The following is a 15,751-nucleotide window of genomic DNA, read 5'->3' as shown; positions in this document are numbered from 1 at the left end:
TCTGGGCCCCTCACCTGGAGCGCCCTCCAGGGCTTGGCAGGACTCAGGCTGGCAGCCTGTTGTGAAACCAGGCTCAAGTGGAGGATGTGGGCCTGGGACCCAGGGCGGCACAGGAGGGGACACAGAGGGAGCTGGCACCAGGATCCAGCTCGTGACCAGAGCAAGTTGAAACCCTGGGAGGCCCCGGCTGAGAAAGCGAACATGGCTGCCCAGAGGACAGCTTTCAAACATCACCAGGGATGATGATGGGGTCCGCATCTCCTCTCCCAGGGACAGCAGGCTCACAGGAGGGTCTGCGGGGTGAGCCCCTGCCCCGGAGACTGTTACCTGGTACCCTGGGTGAGGCCCACTCTTCCTATGAGACTGGCCCCAGGAGTTCCGAGACCAGGCCTCCCTTCTTCCACCCTCCCTCCCCCAGCAAGGAGACACCATCAAGTCAGGCAAGAAAAGCAAAGTGTTTATTTACATCTTGGTCTGTACACGAGAGTTCCCCAGGGAGCCTGCCTCTGCAAGCCTGCTCCTTTTTGGCCCAGCAGCAGGCGGGAGGCAGAGGGCTTGGGACCCTAGGACTCTGTCTTGGAGCCTCAACCCCCTCCCCTCACGCTGGGGCCTGGACGTGGAGGTCTCGCCCCAGCCCCAGAGCTAAACCTGCTTCTGGATGGAGGCTCCAGGGGCAGAAGACTCGGGTGAAATTCCACGATGCGACAGAGGCACCTGACAAACCCCTGGATGAGCCTCCACGTGCAGCTCATCCCTCTCGGCTCTGGAGACCCAGCGGAGAAAGCAGAAGGAGCTGGGAGCCTTAGTGACGCGAGGTCCTGACATCACCGGGGATTTAACGGCACCCTGGTCTGAGCACCTTGGGCAGATGAGGAAGAGCTTGGTGGTTGTTAACGGCAGGCGGGGGATGCAGCCTCTTCCTTCTGCCCGCTTGGGTCTGAAGCTGTTCAGACAGCAGATGGCGGTGGCCCTGAACCGGGGCCCAGCATCCAGCCCTGGGAGCCATGCAGCTGGAGCTTCTTCTGGGGGGCCCAGGTGCATCCTCCCAGGGGCCCACAGAGTGGCTGCAGATCCGTGACATCACTGCCAGGCCGATGCCCCAGTGAGAGAGGTGCGCTCTGCAGGCTACAGGTACTGACACCCACTCGTCGCGGGGTTGGTGGGAGAAGCTGCTTTGCACAAAGTGAGCCTTTTCTAGAGTGCAGGGTTCCTAAAGAGCAGCGGGCTGGATGAGGCGCTGAGTGGGCCCATGGCCCCCCAAGCTAGAGACCGGAATGAAATATCTGTCCCAGGTTAGCGAGTCTGTGTGGCTGAGCGGGTGGAGGGCCTGGGGACGGCGTGCGGGGGGCCAGCCTCGAGGGGCGGAGGCGCGTGGACACAGAGGGGCTGCTTTGTACACTTTGCAGGGCTCGGGCAGGGCCAGGGTAACTGAGAGGACGTAGAAAAGGGGGCAGTGGAAACGTGGGAACTCCTGTACAGGGTGACAGGGGGAGAAGGCACGAAGACGACGACCCCAAATCATGCAGACAAAACAGCCTGTGCAGCACAGCAAAGCCGCGGGCCCGGAGGAAGCCTGTCCCCCGAGGCTGCAGCGCCTAGACCCCCCAGATGGGGTGGCCCCGGGGTGCCCATCTCAGCCACCCACTGCTGGTGGCACCGGGCAGACAGCCCTCCTTTACGGTCACAACGAAAATGAAGAGAGAAACCTACAAGGTCAGAGCACCAACGTCACGTGACATCTAGCTTCGCAGGGTCTATGCTTTTAGAAACAGACCTTTCTAGAAGGCAGCCTGTTTCCCCAAGAAAGAGGAATGTGGCAGAAGGGCGGGCAGACAGGCAGGCAGGCCCAGGGCTCTGGCCTCTCGTGCTCCCTGCCCATTCGTGGGCCCGCTCAGAATGGGCTGGCAGGGCCTGGAGATCCTTAAGGTCAGCAGAGGGAAGGGACTTGCTCAAAGTCACCCAGGTGGCCCCTCACCAGCCTGAAGCATCACAGGAGAGGGGCTGCCCTAGATCCAGAAGAGGAAAGTTCTGAAGTTCTGCACCGCCCCCTCAGTCTACAACCCACCTCAGTCCATAAGAGAGTCACTGTAGATCTGCCAGGCGAACAAAGTCATTGCCTGGGTACCGTAACCATCCCAACACATCCCCTGTTCTGATCACGTCTATAATTAGCTTTAGGTATAAATTTGCTAACGCATTAAACCCACACACCTATGGAGCACAAAAAGAGGGCTTACTTTCTGCCCGGTCCACCAGGCCCCACTGGCCCCTGCAGGCCTTTGCCTGTTACTAAGTCCCTCATTGGAACAAAAGAGCCTGCCCTCCTGACCCCCAGGACCTGGCTGGGCCAGGAATTCAGCAGACTAGAGCCTGGAGTCTCCAGGGCTGGGGAGGGATGCTGGTGTGGTGAGTAATGGGGTAGGGACTGGGATGACCTTTATCCACCCGTTCTGAAAACAGATCAGAAAGCGGGAATCCCCTTGGGTTCAGCTGTGTGTGTAGGTAGCTGCTATTTCTGAGGCTGCTTTCAGCACTCGCACCCACCCCCATTCTGTTCTACTCTCACTTTAATCACTGGGCCTGTGACTGATACATTCCAACACCTGCCACCCACCGACTCCATGAGCAGCAGGCAGAGACCCACCTGCCCACTCAGGTTTGCTAACCCCTAGGCTGGTGGCTCAGCTGATAAAGAATTGCCTGCAATGTGGGAGACCTGGATTCAGTCTCTGGGTTGGGAAGATCCCCTGGAGACAGGGAGAATTCCATGGACTATATAGTCCATGGGGTCCCAAAGAATCGGATATGACTGAGCGACTTTCACTTTCCAGGCTCCTGAGAACAGCTGGATCTACCCACTCCTGAAGGCATCTGGCCTCCCCTCCTGGGTGTGAGGGGGTCTGCTAACGTCTCATCATCTGACATCATTAAAGGAAAAGCCACCAATGTCTCAGCAGGGGAATTCAATGTTACCCAGCACCTAGGTTAACAAGCCCGACAGAGGTTTTCCCTGCCTCTGGCCAACCGCCTCCTAGGAGTCCCAACCTCGGCTGCACACTACCATCACCCAGGGAGCTCTCTGAACAGTTAGGTGCCTGGGCCATACCCACACCAACTGAATCCAGGTTTCTGGAGGCCTAGGCAGCAGCACTGAAAAAAATCTCCCTAGTAATTCCAATGCACAGCCCAAGTTGAGAACCACTATTAATATTTCAGGTCTGGGTACTTTGGGAGGTTGTCAAACTGTGTTTTTAATGGGTCAGAAATAGATTAGGAGTTTACAGATAAAGGATAATTTCTCTTTGACAATTCTCAAAGAACCTGCAAATTTAAAATAACTTATCTGACTCTGGCAATTCAAAGTTAATTTGTTTTTAGACATTGACTTGCTGGTTCAACGAATTTTGTTGGGGCTCTGATTAAATGTGAGAACCGCCCAGGGTCATGTCAAACATGAACCTGCAGTAGAACCCCCTCCCCACACCCCGAAACAACCTCTAAAACCTGCAGACAAGTCATTGCTAACCCCTACTTGGTAGCGTTGCCAGGCTTAGCAAAAATGAAACCCACCCGGGGCACCCAGTTGAATTATAATCACCTGGGGAATTCTTAAACTCCAATGATGCCTGGGCTGCACCCCACAACAGAATCAGAACCTCTGGGGATAGGGTCCAGTTACCAGAAATTTTAAAACGTCTATCGTTTTAAATATATCCCAAATATTTGTACAGAACACCTACTGAAAGTTATTTGTTTTGCCTGAAATTCACATCTCATGGGGCATCCTGTATATTCTCCAGCAGCCTCACCACCGAGAGGTAAAAGCACAACCTTCAACCAGGAAGCAAAGGAGATAACACATGGGGAGTAGGGTCTGTCCCCCAGGACCCTGTTCTAGAACCTGCACAGGGGCAGTGGCCTGGAACCCCTGTGGCATCGCTCCCTTCAGGCTAAAAAGCTACAGGATCTGAACAAGCCTATTGGATGTATTATGGCTGAAGCAGGCTGGATTTAACTTGGGGTGTGTGTTAAATGGAACTCAGTCTTAATTTAAAGTCAGCCAGGTTCTCAGACCAGGTCCGGAGGCGATTTTCCTGGGGGGAGCCGGCTCCCGTGGCTCCCCCTTCAGGCTCACAGCTTTCTCCACCCGCTTTCCCCTGGGCGGAGACTCCTTGCCACATTCTGACTCTGTTATAAACTCAGGCCTCTGTGGCCTTCCCTGGAATTCCACATCAGTGAGGCTAAAGAGCATGTACACTGTCACCCATAAAACGTTCCTCCCCCAGGGCGAGCCCCCCCACCCTGCCCACAGACCAGGACCCGGATCCGGCTGGCCTCTCTGCAGGATCCCTTCTCATATAAAACCCAGACCCAAGCCGCAGCGTGAGTCATCAGCTTTCCGGTCTAGATTCATGCCATTCCTTCCTCTTAGCAAACTCTCAAGAGACCCACTCCCCATGCCTTCCTTCCACTGCCGCTTCTGCTTAGACCCCTGGGGGCCCCAAGGAGACCAGTGTCCTGAGGGGTTGAGAGACTCCCAGGAGACTGACCCCCCGTCCTCGTCTTCCTGGTGCGGGTGGCCCCAAAGTCCTGGATCAGATCCATGCACATGCTCAAACAGAAGTCCCAAAATACAACGAGAGTGACTGGAACCAGATGAAGACCAGTCCTGGCTGCAGCCCTGCTCTGTCAGTGGGAACACACCCGATTCCCCAGGTCCCCGCTCACCCTCCCAGCCCTCTCTCCTCTGCACACACGTGTCCCCAGCGTGCCCGAACCTTCTCTTTCACACGACAAGTGCTGAAGGAAACAAATGACAGGGGCGTGGCGCGTGCGGGGTGAGGGGGGGTATGTTAGAAATAAGACTATGCGCATTTATCTGTATTTGGATTAAGGAAATGGTTCAGAAGCCACACAAAATTGAGATAAACTGGAAAACTCAAAAGAAGAGTACCATATCTGCTCCCAGCTGCCTAGAACAAAAGATCACGTGAAAGATCCAGAGGGTGAGTTTCCACTGTGTCACCAGGCTGATCTTTCTTTACCTTTGAAACAGAACTGGGAGTCTGTACTGATTTATTGTTTCTGGTGCGGTTCAGTTACAGCCATGGCCTGGTCATAGCTACGTCTTTTGACCTTCTTTTTGTTCCCTTAAAATCTGTAACTGGGCCTCCCAGGTGGCTCAGTGGTAAAAGAATCTGCCTGCCGAGACAGGAGGCGTGGATTTGATCCCTGGGTCAGGAAGATGCCCTGGAGGAGGAAATAGCAACCCACTCCAGTAGGCTGGATTCATGGAGAATCCCATGGACAGAGGAGCCTGGTGAGCTTCAGTCCATGGGGTTGCAAGGAGTTGGACACAACCGAGCGACTAAACCACCAACCACCACCACCAGCATGGAAGACTAAGATTTCCCTGCAACTTCCCTAACTGTCTCACAACAGCACAGCATCTGTCCTCCTGGCTGAGACCTGAGTACAGGCGTGTTTCTAGAGGCTGGGACAGAAGGGCCTCACTGTCCGGCAGAGCCAAACCAAGAGCATGGATTCTGAAAACCCAAACCTAAGGCCGTGGCCAGGGAAGGTGAGCAAGGCCCACTCCCAGCCCCTGGGGCTGTTGAGAGGGTCCACCCACGCTCCTCTCCTACAAGGCAGCCCCCGGGAAGGAGGCCGACAGGGACGAGACCGTGTCTTTGGTTGCCCAACGCCAGCGCGTGCCCTAGACTATCCCCACCCGCTTCCCTTCTCTTTCAGTCCTTCATGTACACCCAAGTGAATGCCGCTTATTTTTCATGGTCTTAAAAGACAAAACCAAGACAGAAAAGGAGAGGTAGGTAAGCAGGAATGGGCAGGTTGACGGAGAACCTCTCAAAATGCCAAGCTCCCTCGGGATGACGGCTAACCCCCAGCCCCAACCCCCGCACCTCGAGCTCCTCTGCAAGCCTGAGTCCTTTGGATACACTGTGCGCGAGCCTCACGGGGGGCTGCTGGCTGCAGGAGGGGCTCCTGAGGACCCCCCACATGTCGCCCCCCACCACCTCCTTCCTTCTCTCCGAACTCAAGCACCTGGGCCTGAAAGGTGGCCGAAGAGGTTGGTGAGGCGTTCAAGCTCCTGGAAAAGGGCATCACTTTGCCCCCACTCCCAGGGGGAAACAGGGATGGGGGGTCAAAGAGCCTGTCACACTAGAATGCTTTTCAATCCTTGTCCCCAGAGGTAGAATCATTTTGTCCAGTATCTGAAACGCAAGCTGCTTCTAGCTCTCGTCATTACAGTAACTCCTGATGGCTGACCTCGCCCCCGCCCACCTCCACGACCCTCTGCCCCTCGCAAAGGGACCGCAAAACACAAGGACGGCTGATGGCGCAGACGGCGCCACGGCCGCCCAGGGTCATGCTGTGCTGTGCGCACGGCCTCCCCACATCCACACCAGTACACGTTACACAGCGGTGGCCAGAGACACATTTACAGTGTGCGTGGGAGGCCCGGCCCGGGTCGCATCCTCGGGCGGGGTTCTGCCCCTGAATCCTGGGGTCCGGGGGTCCTGCGGCTGCTCTGCAGCCAGCAACCCTCGTCTCAGTGTTTGATCTCGAGGATGGAGGGGTTGTGGTCCAGGATGGCAAGGATGATCTTGTCCATGTACTGCCTCAGCCGGAAGTTGATCTCCTCCTGCTCCTTGAGGGCTTCCATGAGCTGGAGGGAACGAGAAAGCAAGGTCAGAGGCCGGGCAGGGGGCCGGGGTGTGGGCAGAGCCAGTGTCCCAACAAAACCAGCCTTGGAGCCTGGGCACCAGTCTCTGGTGTCACACCTGGGCAGGGGGAAAGGTGCAGAGGTGCAGGCCACACCCCCAGAGAGGCCTGTATCACTGGCCCGTTGGGGGGCGCCCAAACGTGTGCGATAGTTTTGCTAAAGGCAGAGAAGGCTTGGCCAGAGGCATTTATAATCAGGAGTGACACCCAATGTCCCAAGACCCTAAGACTGCCCGCTGTTTCCTCTTGCCACCCCCAGTCCTGCCACTGTCCTTCTCAGGTCGACTCCTGCCGTGTCCATGGGCTGCACCTCTGCCCGCAGGCTTGAGGCTGGTGCCGGGCTCACGTGGGCACTCCTCAAGGCCAGGGGCCAGCTCCTGGCTGTGTGTCCCCAGCACGGGGTAAAGGGGTTTGGTGACTCTTGTTGAAATCTAACCTGGGTATCTCGGAGGCCTGATCTCTCATAACCATACCCCAGTGGGGCAGAAAGAGTGGGCTTTGGTGCTAGGGACCTGGGTTCCTCTCTCTCCGTAAGCTGGGTGATCTTGGGTGATCCTGGTCTCCCGATCTGTGACATGAAAGTGTTCAGAAAACCTTTGCGTTCTCAGAAGATTAAATGAAGACATACTGCAAGCAGGTGCCCCCTCCTTCTCTTGCTGGCTTGGGTCCAGGGGACATCTGGCCTCCCCTAGATCACACACCGATGACATCAACGGGCCATTCCGGCACACTCCTGACCGAGCGAACTCAAACTCCGCCCTGCTCCAAACCCCACTCTCCTCCCACCACATACAGGAAATCGGAGCAGGTTTAACTCCGCCTGCAGGCCCCCCCTGTCACTGCTCTGCCACATCACTCGGGGTCACTGCAGATGGGGACTCCCAGGGGGCCAGGCCCTGGCCTGCTTTTCCTGCCCTGGGGCAGGACTCACGGCCGAGGGGCCACACTCCACGGCGAGAGCGTGTGGGCACCTTACCTCATCGCGAGAGGCCGTGTCTATTTCCGCTGCCAGGGACTGGGCTTTGGTCTGGGTGGCGAAGAGGTTCTTGGCTTCGTAGAGGCTGAGGCTCAGGATCTGTCCATTCAAGTCGTCATTCTGATCTCGGAGCTTGTGATTCTCCTGCGGAGGGGGGCACACGCAAGTCTGACTCCCACCGGGACCCGCTTCTCTGCATCCGTGGCCTCCTGACCTCCCCCCCAACCCGCCTCCTTCCCCCGGGTATGTGTCACCGGCCAGTTCAGGACACCCACGGATGACCAGGCCTCTGCTGGATTCCAGGGCGAGGAGGGCTGGGTCCTGAGGGGTCTTGGGGTTCTGAGGAGGAGTTATAGCCCTGCTCAGAGAGCCAGGTTTCCAGAGAGAAACATGGCTCCAGACCACCCCTTCTTCACTGGGGGTGAGTGAGCCGGAAGAGGGGCCCCGAAAGATACTGCCCACTCAGTGGCTCCTCCAACACTGGCCCTTGGAGAGGGAAAGTGATGCTCTGGGCCCTGGGGTGGCAGGTCAGCTGATCTCCTTGGCTCCTCCTGCAGTTGGACTCAGAAGTCCTGCTCTGGGGAGTTCTTTCCAGATGCCTCTTGGCTCCTGCGTGCAGCCGGAGCAGTACCATCCTGCCCGGACCCAGGTGACCAGCCTCCGCTCTAGCTTTTGCCTCAAGGCTCCTAACGGCTCACATCTGGGACCCCGGGCGCCCCCTTGTGGCTGAGAAGGGCTGGGGTTTAGGACCGTCGTGGGACGGGAACCTCGGGGAGCTGCCCCACAGGGGTAATTTATCCTGCAGGGTCTGAGCACCCTCAGGCTGATCCCGCTTCCCCCACCCCCAAGGGCTCCCCAGTCACAGGAGAGTGTCCAGGAACCCTCTGAAATGGACTCTTGATGATCGAGGTGTCGGGAGAAGCAGGCAGTTACACAGGGGAAGGAGGCGCTCCAGCGCTCGGGCCTGCAGAGGAGACGCACCCCAAGGGGACCTGGACACCTAATTCCCTGGGACGGGGGCTCCTGGGGCCTACCTGCTTGAGCCGCTTGACCTCGTGCTCCAACTCGACCTCTCGGGCCCTGGCGTTGAACTCGCCGAGGCTGGAGGACGAGCTGCGGCCCCTGCCCGGCCGCTCGCAGTCCAGCTTGTACATCTGCAGGTGCTCTAGCTCCTTCCGCAAGTCCTCGATGAGCTGCGGGGGAAAGAGGCTGGTTGGCAGGAGCATGGATGAGGTGGGGGGTGGGGTGGGGTGCCCTGGAGCCCGCCAACCCACCTCCTGCGTTGCCTCCCGCTCCTTCTGGAACTCGAGGCGGTTGTGCCGCAACTTGTCCATCATGCGCTTGTACAGGTCCATCTCATCCTTGAGCCGCAGGCTCGTGTCCTCCAGCCGGTCGGACATGCGCTGCCGCTCCTGCAGCCAGGGAGGCCAGGGCAGGGGGAAGAGTTCCCAGGGGGCCCGCTGCACCCTGGGGGGCGGGCTTCACTGGGGGCCTGGGGCAGGCAACTTGACAAATGGACAATCAGATCAGCCCCCTGAACAGAGCCCTCGGAGGCATGAATTAAAGAAACAGCTACATCCCCTAATTCTAGCGCTGCAGAAAGAAAAGCCTCAGGTCTCCACAGTCCTTCCATGATGCTAGATGGACTTGAATAGAAGGTAAGAGTCCAAATCAAGGCTGGCCTCTTTCTCCTTCTTATTTTCCCCCACAATATAAAGAAATGTATTCACTGTGCAACATTTGGAAAATCAGAAATATGCAAAGACAAATTATTTGTATTTTGTTCCCCCCCCTTTTTTTGGCTAGGGCAATGAGAATTTCAGAAACTAGAAACTAAAAGGCCAGCGATGGCCAACACGGCCTCTTTGTGGATTCAGCTCAAGATCCAAGTCTGAGCAATGCCTGAACCTAACGCTCACCTCATCCAGCTTCTCTGTCTGTGACTTGAGCCGAGTCACTGTCGTTCTAAGCTCGGTGTTTTCTTCCTCTAATTGCTGCACCCTGGGGACAGGAGGGGGATAAGAATGTCAGAAATGGAGATTATCTGACAACCTGACAGTCTGCAGCAATTCTCTGCTCCCTGGAGGAGGGAAGATATCAGAAAATGAGAGAAAGAGAGAGAACATGAATAATTGTTCAAATGGTAGTATGGCTTTGAGCTCCCTGTCATCCAAGGCAAAATGATAAAGATCCTGAATTATCATCTTCAAATAAAAGGAAAAACTCACTTGTGAATGAATAAGAGCATGACGTTCTTTGTACATACGTGCTTAGGGCCTGAAACACCCCGCGGGGGTAGACACAGCCGTGGTATTTTTCTGCTAAATGGAGAGTCTTCCTGTGGGGTCCCTGGCAGGGCCCTCCTGTGAGGATCCACAGTTCGAAGGCAACGAACGCACCATGCTTGGTTTTCGTCCTCCCCTGGGGCTCTTCCCTTCGCGTGTTCTCTGACCACGGGCAGTGGTTCTGACCGTCTAACCCTCTGTGTTAATGTTCACAAGGGACTGTCCAGGTCAGTTTTATGTGACCTGAGAAGAGGGGCAGGTGAGTTGGGTCATCAGTCAGTGGCCCTGGGATGGTGCTGGGCCATTTCCAGTAGGGCGTTCCCTCTCCTTCCCGCTGTCATGTCCTCCTTGGATGGAGGGCTTCTTGGCCCCAACTGTCCTCTGGGCTCCCCAGGAGAAAAGACTCCCTCTCCAGGGCTTGAGGGGAACTCAGACCTGCCCCCTACCTGCCTCTAAGGAGGCCGCCTCACGTGAGGCACGCAGCATCCGAGGGAACAGCGCCCCCTGGAGTCAGGTAAAGGGCAGGGCTCCGGGCCGGCTCCCAGCAGGGCCAGCTCTCAGGGCTCTGGCCTCGGCCCTGGCCCGCACACCCACCGTCTTCTCCCACCTGCATCCCAGCCGCCTCTCAGCCAGCCCATCGGCCAGCTGTCAAGAGCAGGCAGAGGACTTGATGCTGAATGAGGGACCAGGCTCATTAAGAAACAGGTGCGAAACAACAGCTTCTAGAACATGAATGGACAATTAAGGGAAATTGGTGGCAGTGGGGTGTCTGACTGCAAGGAGGTCTGGCCCGCCCGGTTCCCTTTGGGCCTGCTTGAGTGTGCCCATGAGGTGCAGGGTGAGAGACCACCTCCCACCCCACCCTCCACCCCAAGCTGGGCCGGGCAGACTCGCCAAGGCTCAGCTCAGAGCCTGGGGCGGCAGGGGGCCTGAGAAGGCAGGGCAGCCATCCCTTGTGTCAGAGGCCCAGGGGGGAGCCCCTGGCCTGGGTCAGGGGGAGGGCCTCGGACATCCTCAGAGCCCCCACCTAAGTGCAGTGTTCAGCTGTGCCGCAGCCCGTCCGCCGTCCCGCTCACTCTACGGGGAGGCTGATGGATGGATACTGAGGCCCAGGAAGAGACAGAGGACGTCCAACGTCACGGAGCTAGTGAGTGACCAAGCCACGGCCCCGGGTCGTCCTCCCCTGCCTGCCTCCGCTGCAAACAGCCGTGGCCGAGGCCCAGGGTCGGCCCTGTGCAGCCTCTGCCCCCGGGTCCCTGGGTCAGGGCGCCCTAGTGTTCAGGGGCGGGGAGGACCCGACGGCAGGGGGCGCTCCAAGCCTGGACAGCAGACCCAGCCCAAGACCTCTGTGTGTGTATTTCCTTAGCCTAGTTTCTAATTGATAGATAAAGCATCACTTCCAGCTGGACCTACAATGAAAAATGTTACCTTGAACATTCTTTTACTGCTTCCTAGAGAACACGCCCAGGCGTTCAGGTATCAAAAGAACAGTTAGGACCGGAGGCCTCCCCGGGGGCCTAAATAATGGGGCCGCGTCTGCCCACAGGGGCGAGACCCGGGTGTGAGGGGTCATCAGAGGGACCCACCTGGTGGTGAGCAGCTCGATCTCCGTGCCGCGCTCGCGCTCCAGCTTGCTGTAGGCCTCGCGGTGGCGCCTCGCCTCCTCCTCCAGGGCCTGCTCGGCCGTGGTCTCCTGATCCTTCACCATCTCCTCCAGCTCGTGCACCCTGCAGAGAGGCGTGTGGGCCCCAGTGCAGGGCCAGATCCCGTGGCCTCACCCTCCTCCCCTCAACTTAGGCAGCGACCAAGGGGAGCCCCGGACCCCACGTCACCAACACCCTGACTGTGGGCAGGCAGCTCTACTGAGGGATGAACAGGGGACCCCGTGGCAGCTAAGGAGAGGCGGGCCAGCCACACATGCCACCGAGGGGTCCAGAGGGGAGAAACGGGTCTCCCAGGGCGGCACGGAGACGGCCGGCCTCACCGTAGCAGGATCCAACAGCCCTCAAGCCTCGCCTCCTCTTTTCGCTCCCTCCCTTCTGGCCTGGGATGCCTCTGATCAACAGTTCAGCTCACCGGGCACCTTGACTGCAAACATGGGCACATACTGGCTGGTGGAGAGCATGCCAGAGCCGGGGAAGGCCTGGCACCACTGTGGACCTTCTAACCCTGTGACGGGTGGCCTGGATGGTGTACCACTTTGGGACATGACCCTCCGTGAGGCTGACCCTCCGGGCTGCACAAGAGGACCCATCTTTGAGCCCTTCAAAGTTGAGGACCAGACCCTGGGTGGGAATCAGTTTACCAAGTTTCAGGAGGATTACACTCTATACGCACCACCTCATCAAGTCGTGTTCAGTGGGCCTCTGTTGGGTGGAGGGCGCAGCAATGCCTGAACCCCTCCCACAGGCGGCAGCCCCTGGCTCCCACCAGCCTCTCCCTCTAAAGCTCGTCCCACAGAATGGACCCAGGCTCTCATCGTTGCAGGACAGAGACAGGAAATGGGTCCCAACTTCCACCTTTGACCTGAGCTGGGGCTGCCAACCTGGAGGGCCGACGTCAAGCTCTGCCTGTCTCCCTGTCCCCCAAAGACCTGTCCTCCTGGGCACCCAACACAGGCAGGGCCCACAGCAAGGCGCTGAGATGTCACAGGCCCTCCGAGCTAGAAGGACTGCAGGTCACCCTCGCCCCGACTTCCCCTGGGGCCGTCGCAGCCGAGGCCGGGCCTGACCTGTGCACCAGCTGTGTGTTTTCCTGCTTCAGCTTGCTCTTCAGGTCCCCGTTGGTCAGGCTGTCATTCTCCAGCTCTGTCACCTTTTTTTCCAGGAAGCTCACCTACCATAGTGCGGTGGTGGAGAAAACCTTTGAGTCCATGGGACAGAGAACCTAACGATGGTGGGACTGAGGCCAGGACCCCCACTGATGGTGTGTGAGGAGGAGTCATGTTGGGGTGGGGCGCATGTGTCCAGGTGATCGGGGCTGCCTACCCCCAACTCCTGGGTCTCCCACATCCCCAGGCAGTAGCTCGGAGCACCCCAACCCCATCCCAGGGGGCACGTGTGGTGAGTCCCGTCTGCCCACGCCCACCCTGGCGCACCTTCTCCGTGATGTCGTTGTCACAGGAGTCGATGCTGTCCCGGAACAGGTCCTCGGTGCTGCCGTTGCTGCTGCTGAAGTTGCTGCTATGCATGAGCTGCCTGAGGGTGGGGGAGGGGGGGATGCATGTCTGCATCAGCTGCCTGGGGGTGGGGGGGATGCATGTCTGTGCATCAGCTGCCTGGGGGTGGGGGGGATGCATGTCTGTGCATAGGCTGTCTGAGGGTGGGGGGTGGGGGGGATGCATGTCTGTGCATCAGCTGCTTGGGGGTGGGGGGGATGCAAGTCTGTGCATCAGTTGCCTGGGGGTGGGGGGTGGGGGGGATGCATGTCTATGCGTGAGCTGCCTGGTGGGGAGGGGGAGGCCTGTCTGGCTGCAGGGGCTTTGGGGAGACTGGGGTTCAGACTCAGTCTATGGGCTGGAGGAGCAACCCAGACCGCTGGGAGAGTACCAGGAACCCCCTCTGAGGAGGCTGCTCAGGGGACAGCAGACAGGCTGCGATGGCCCTCCTGAGCCCCGGCAGACATGGTCAGTCCATCACGGACTTTCCTCCTGCTGCCTGTGCTCACCGGGGGTCCAGCTAAGAGGTGACGTGGGACCCCAGCCAGTGGAGGCACCCTCCCCCATCCCCACCCCCTGAGCCCCTTCCACCTGGAAACCACCCCAACGAGGCGGCCGGGCACCACAATCTGGGCAGAGGGCCTGGGCCCCCTGAGACCACGCAGCCCCCTCAACCAAGCTGGCTCCTGGTATGTCACTGGGGACCCAGGCGTGGGTAGGGGGAAGGAGACCCACCCAGGACCATGGGTCAGTGGGTGGGATTGGAAAGGGGCCACTGCTGTCCAGGTGACCCTTACCTGAGGCAAAAACCCCTGCCGCTCCCCAGCAGCCCCGACTCCCACTCCATGCCAAGCAGCAGCCAGGGTCTCAGCCAAGAGGCTGCCCCACCCCAGTGCCTAGACCCTCGCTGCAGCTCCCAGGGCCCCGGGTGTGGACCTGGGCGAGTCCGTAGGAGAGCCGGTGTGGGACCCGGTGGACCCAGGAGCTCCAGGGGAGACCCTCACGCCCCATCTCTGCCAGCGGGAAGCCCAGGGCCTCTGCTGGTAGAGTCACCTGCTCCAGAGCACAGAGAAGCACATGGCAGCGTGGGGCGGACTGTGTCTCTCCGGGCACCCTTGGGAGGTGCCTGCCAGAGGCAAGGGCGACTGAGGGTTTGGAGAGGTTGAGCCCTGTCAGGAGGGGCACCAGATAGGCCGGGGAGGAGCCCACCCTTCTTTCCTGGAAGAGGGTCTTCCACTGCCTGCGTTGCCCTGGGACGCCTCGTCCCTTCTGTGCATCCAGCCACACGCAGGGCTGTGTCTGGGTTCCTGGCACAGAGTTGGCCACCCTGGCAGCAAGAATGTAGCTCAAGAGGACAGCATTCAACCCGAGCTACCCTGCTCAGATGGTAAAGAATCTGTCTGAAACGCAGGAGACACGGGTTCAACTCCTGGGCCGGGAAGATGCCCTGGAAGAGGGTGTGGCAACCCATTCCAATATTCTTGCCTGGAGAATCCCACGGACAGAGGAGCCTGATGGGCTACAGTCCACGGGGTCACAAGAGTCAGACACGACTCAGTGACTAACACACACATACACACCCTTGGGGGGCAAACAGGCCAGACCATCCAGGGGGCCTTACCGTCCGAAGGCTGTGCTGGAGATCTTTCGATTGGGGCTACACAGAGAGACAGGGAGAGAGAAAAGGTCATTGAACAGAGAGGCCTCCAGCCCACTGCTTCCTCTGCCCTGGCTATAGGACACGCAAACGCAGGCGAGGCTTTTTTCTGCCCACTGAAGGGAATTTATGCATCAGCTTGGCCCTCAGGAACTGCCCCTGATCACCGGCCAGGAGAGAATGGGGCCTCCAGTCACTGACCAGGAGAGAGTGGGGGCCCCCGATCACCAACCAGGGGACAGTGGGGGCCCCTGCCCTGATGCTTCTTCCCTGGGTTCCCACCCCATCCACCCGCCCCTACACAGGTCTCTGGGGCCTCACCTATTGGCCTTCAGGTTTTTCAGCCGGGCTTCCAGGTCGTTAAGCAGGTTGATTTTCTTGCAGCACTGAGAGCAGTAAACATCCAGCAGTTCGCTGTTGTATGCATGCCGCATCTTTCGAGGCGTCTGCCCCGCGCTGGGTCATAAGAAGGAAAGAGGTTCACCTTTGGAACCGCTGTCCAGTTTGGTACCCTGCCCCATCCCACCAAGATTATCACTAGATTCTCTGAAACCTGCGAGCCTTGTGTGTGTTTGGGGGTGGGGAGTGGAACTAGAACAACAGAGCTCCCTCCTCCAGTGCTCTCAAAGACAGGAAGCCAAAGAGCTGTACCCATTTCACAGAGGAGGAAACTGACAGTTAACGTTAGAGTAAGCAATGACTCAGCTGCGTGGGAAGGTATCAACATGCCACTTGGCGTCTGTGGCCCTCCAGGCTGGTTAATTTGGCTTCTTCCCCAGGGTAGAAGGAAGGAGGAATTCCAGACCCCCAACCCCCAGCCCCAATCAGGCTTCAAAGGCAGTTCCCGCCCATCTACAGGAGCAGAGCCCGGTTAGTTCACGACTCTGCCTGCCGAACCTCCCCCCTCCGGGATGAGGCAGGATTGCTTCTGC

At 58.5% G+C, this 15,751-nt stretch overlaps 1 protein-coding gene across 4 annotated transcripts in view; it reads right to left on the bottom strand.

Moving 5' to 3' along the window:
- Window positions 1–442: 442 nt before the first annotated feature.
- RAB11FIP4 (RAB11 family interacting protein 4) overlaps window positions 443–15,751 on the bottom strand; it is a 108,688-nt gene continuing 93,379 nt past the window's right edge. For all 4 annotated transcript variants that reach the window (XM_065910212.1, XM_065910215.1, XM_065910214.1 and 1 more), the window contains 10 exons: window positions 15,141–15,275; window positions 14,784–14,819; window positions 13,103–13,202; window positions 12,737–12,840; window positions 11,592–11,732; window positions 9,640–9,721; window positions 8,995–9,132; window positions 8,755–8,913; window positions 7,721–7,864; window positions 443–6,688 (listed from right to left, as the gene is read on the bottom strand). In XM_065910212.1, the coding sequence (XP_065766284.1) occupies window positions 6,572–6,688; window positions 7,721–7,864; window positions 8,755–8,913; window positions 8,995–9,132; window positions 9,640–9,721; window positions 11,592–11,732; window positions 12,737–12,840; window positions 13,103–13,202; window positions 14,784–14,819; window positions 15,141–15,275 (1,156 nt within the window). In that variant the 3' untranslated portion in view covers window positions 443–6,571. The remainder of the gene's footprint in view (window positions 6,689–7,720; window positions 7,865–8,754; window positions 8,914–8,994; window positions 9,133–9,639; window positions 9,722–11,591; window positions 11,733–12,736; window positions 12,841–13,102; window positions 13,203–14,783; window positions 14,820–15,140; window positions 15,276–15,751) is intronic.

Source organism: Muntiacus reevesi, chromosome 18, assembly GCF_963930625.1.
Source record: "Muntiacus reevesi chromosome 18, mMunRee1.1, whole genome shotgun sequence".
Classification (NCBI taxonomy): Eukaryota; Metazoa; Chordata; class Mammalia; order Artiodactyla; family Cervidae; genus Muntiacus; species Muntiacus reevesi.
Note: the sequence above shows the minus strand (reverse complement) of the source record. Positions and strands in the feature narration are given on the sequence as shown.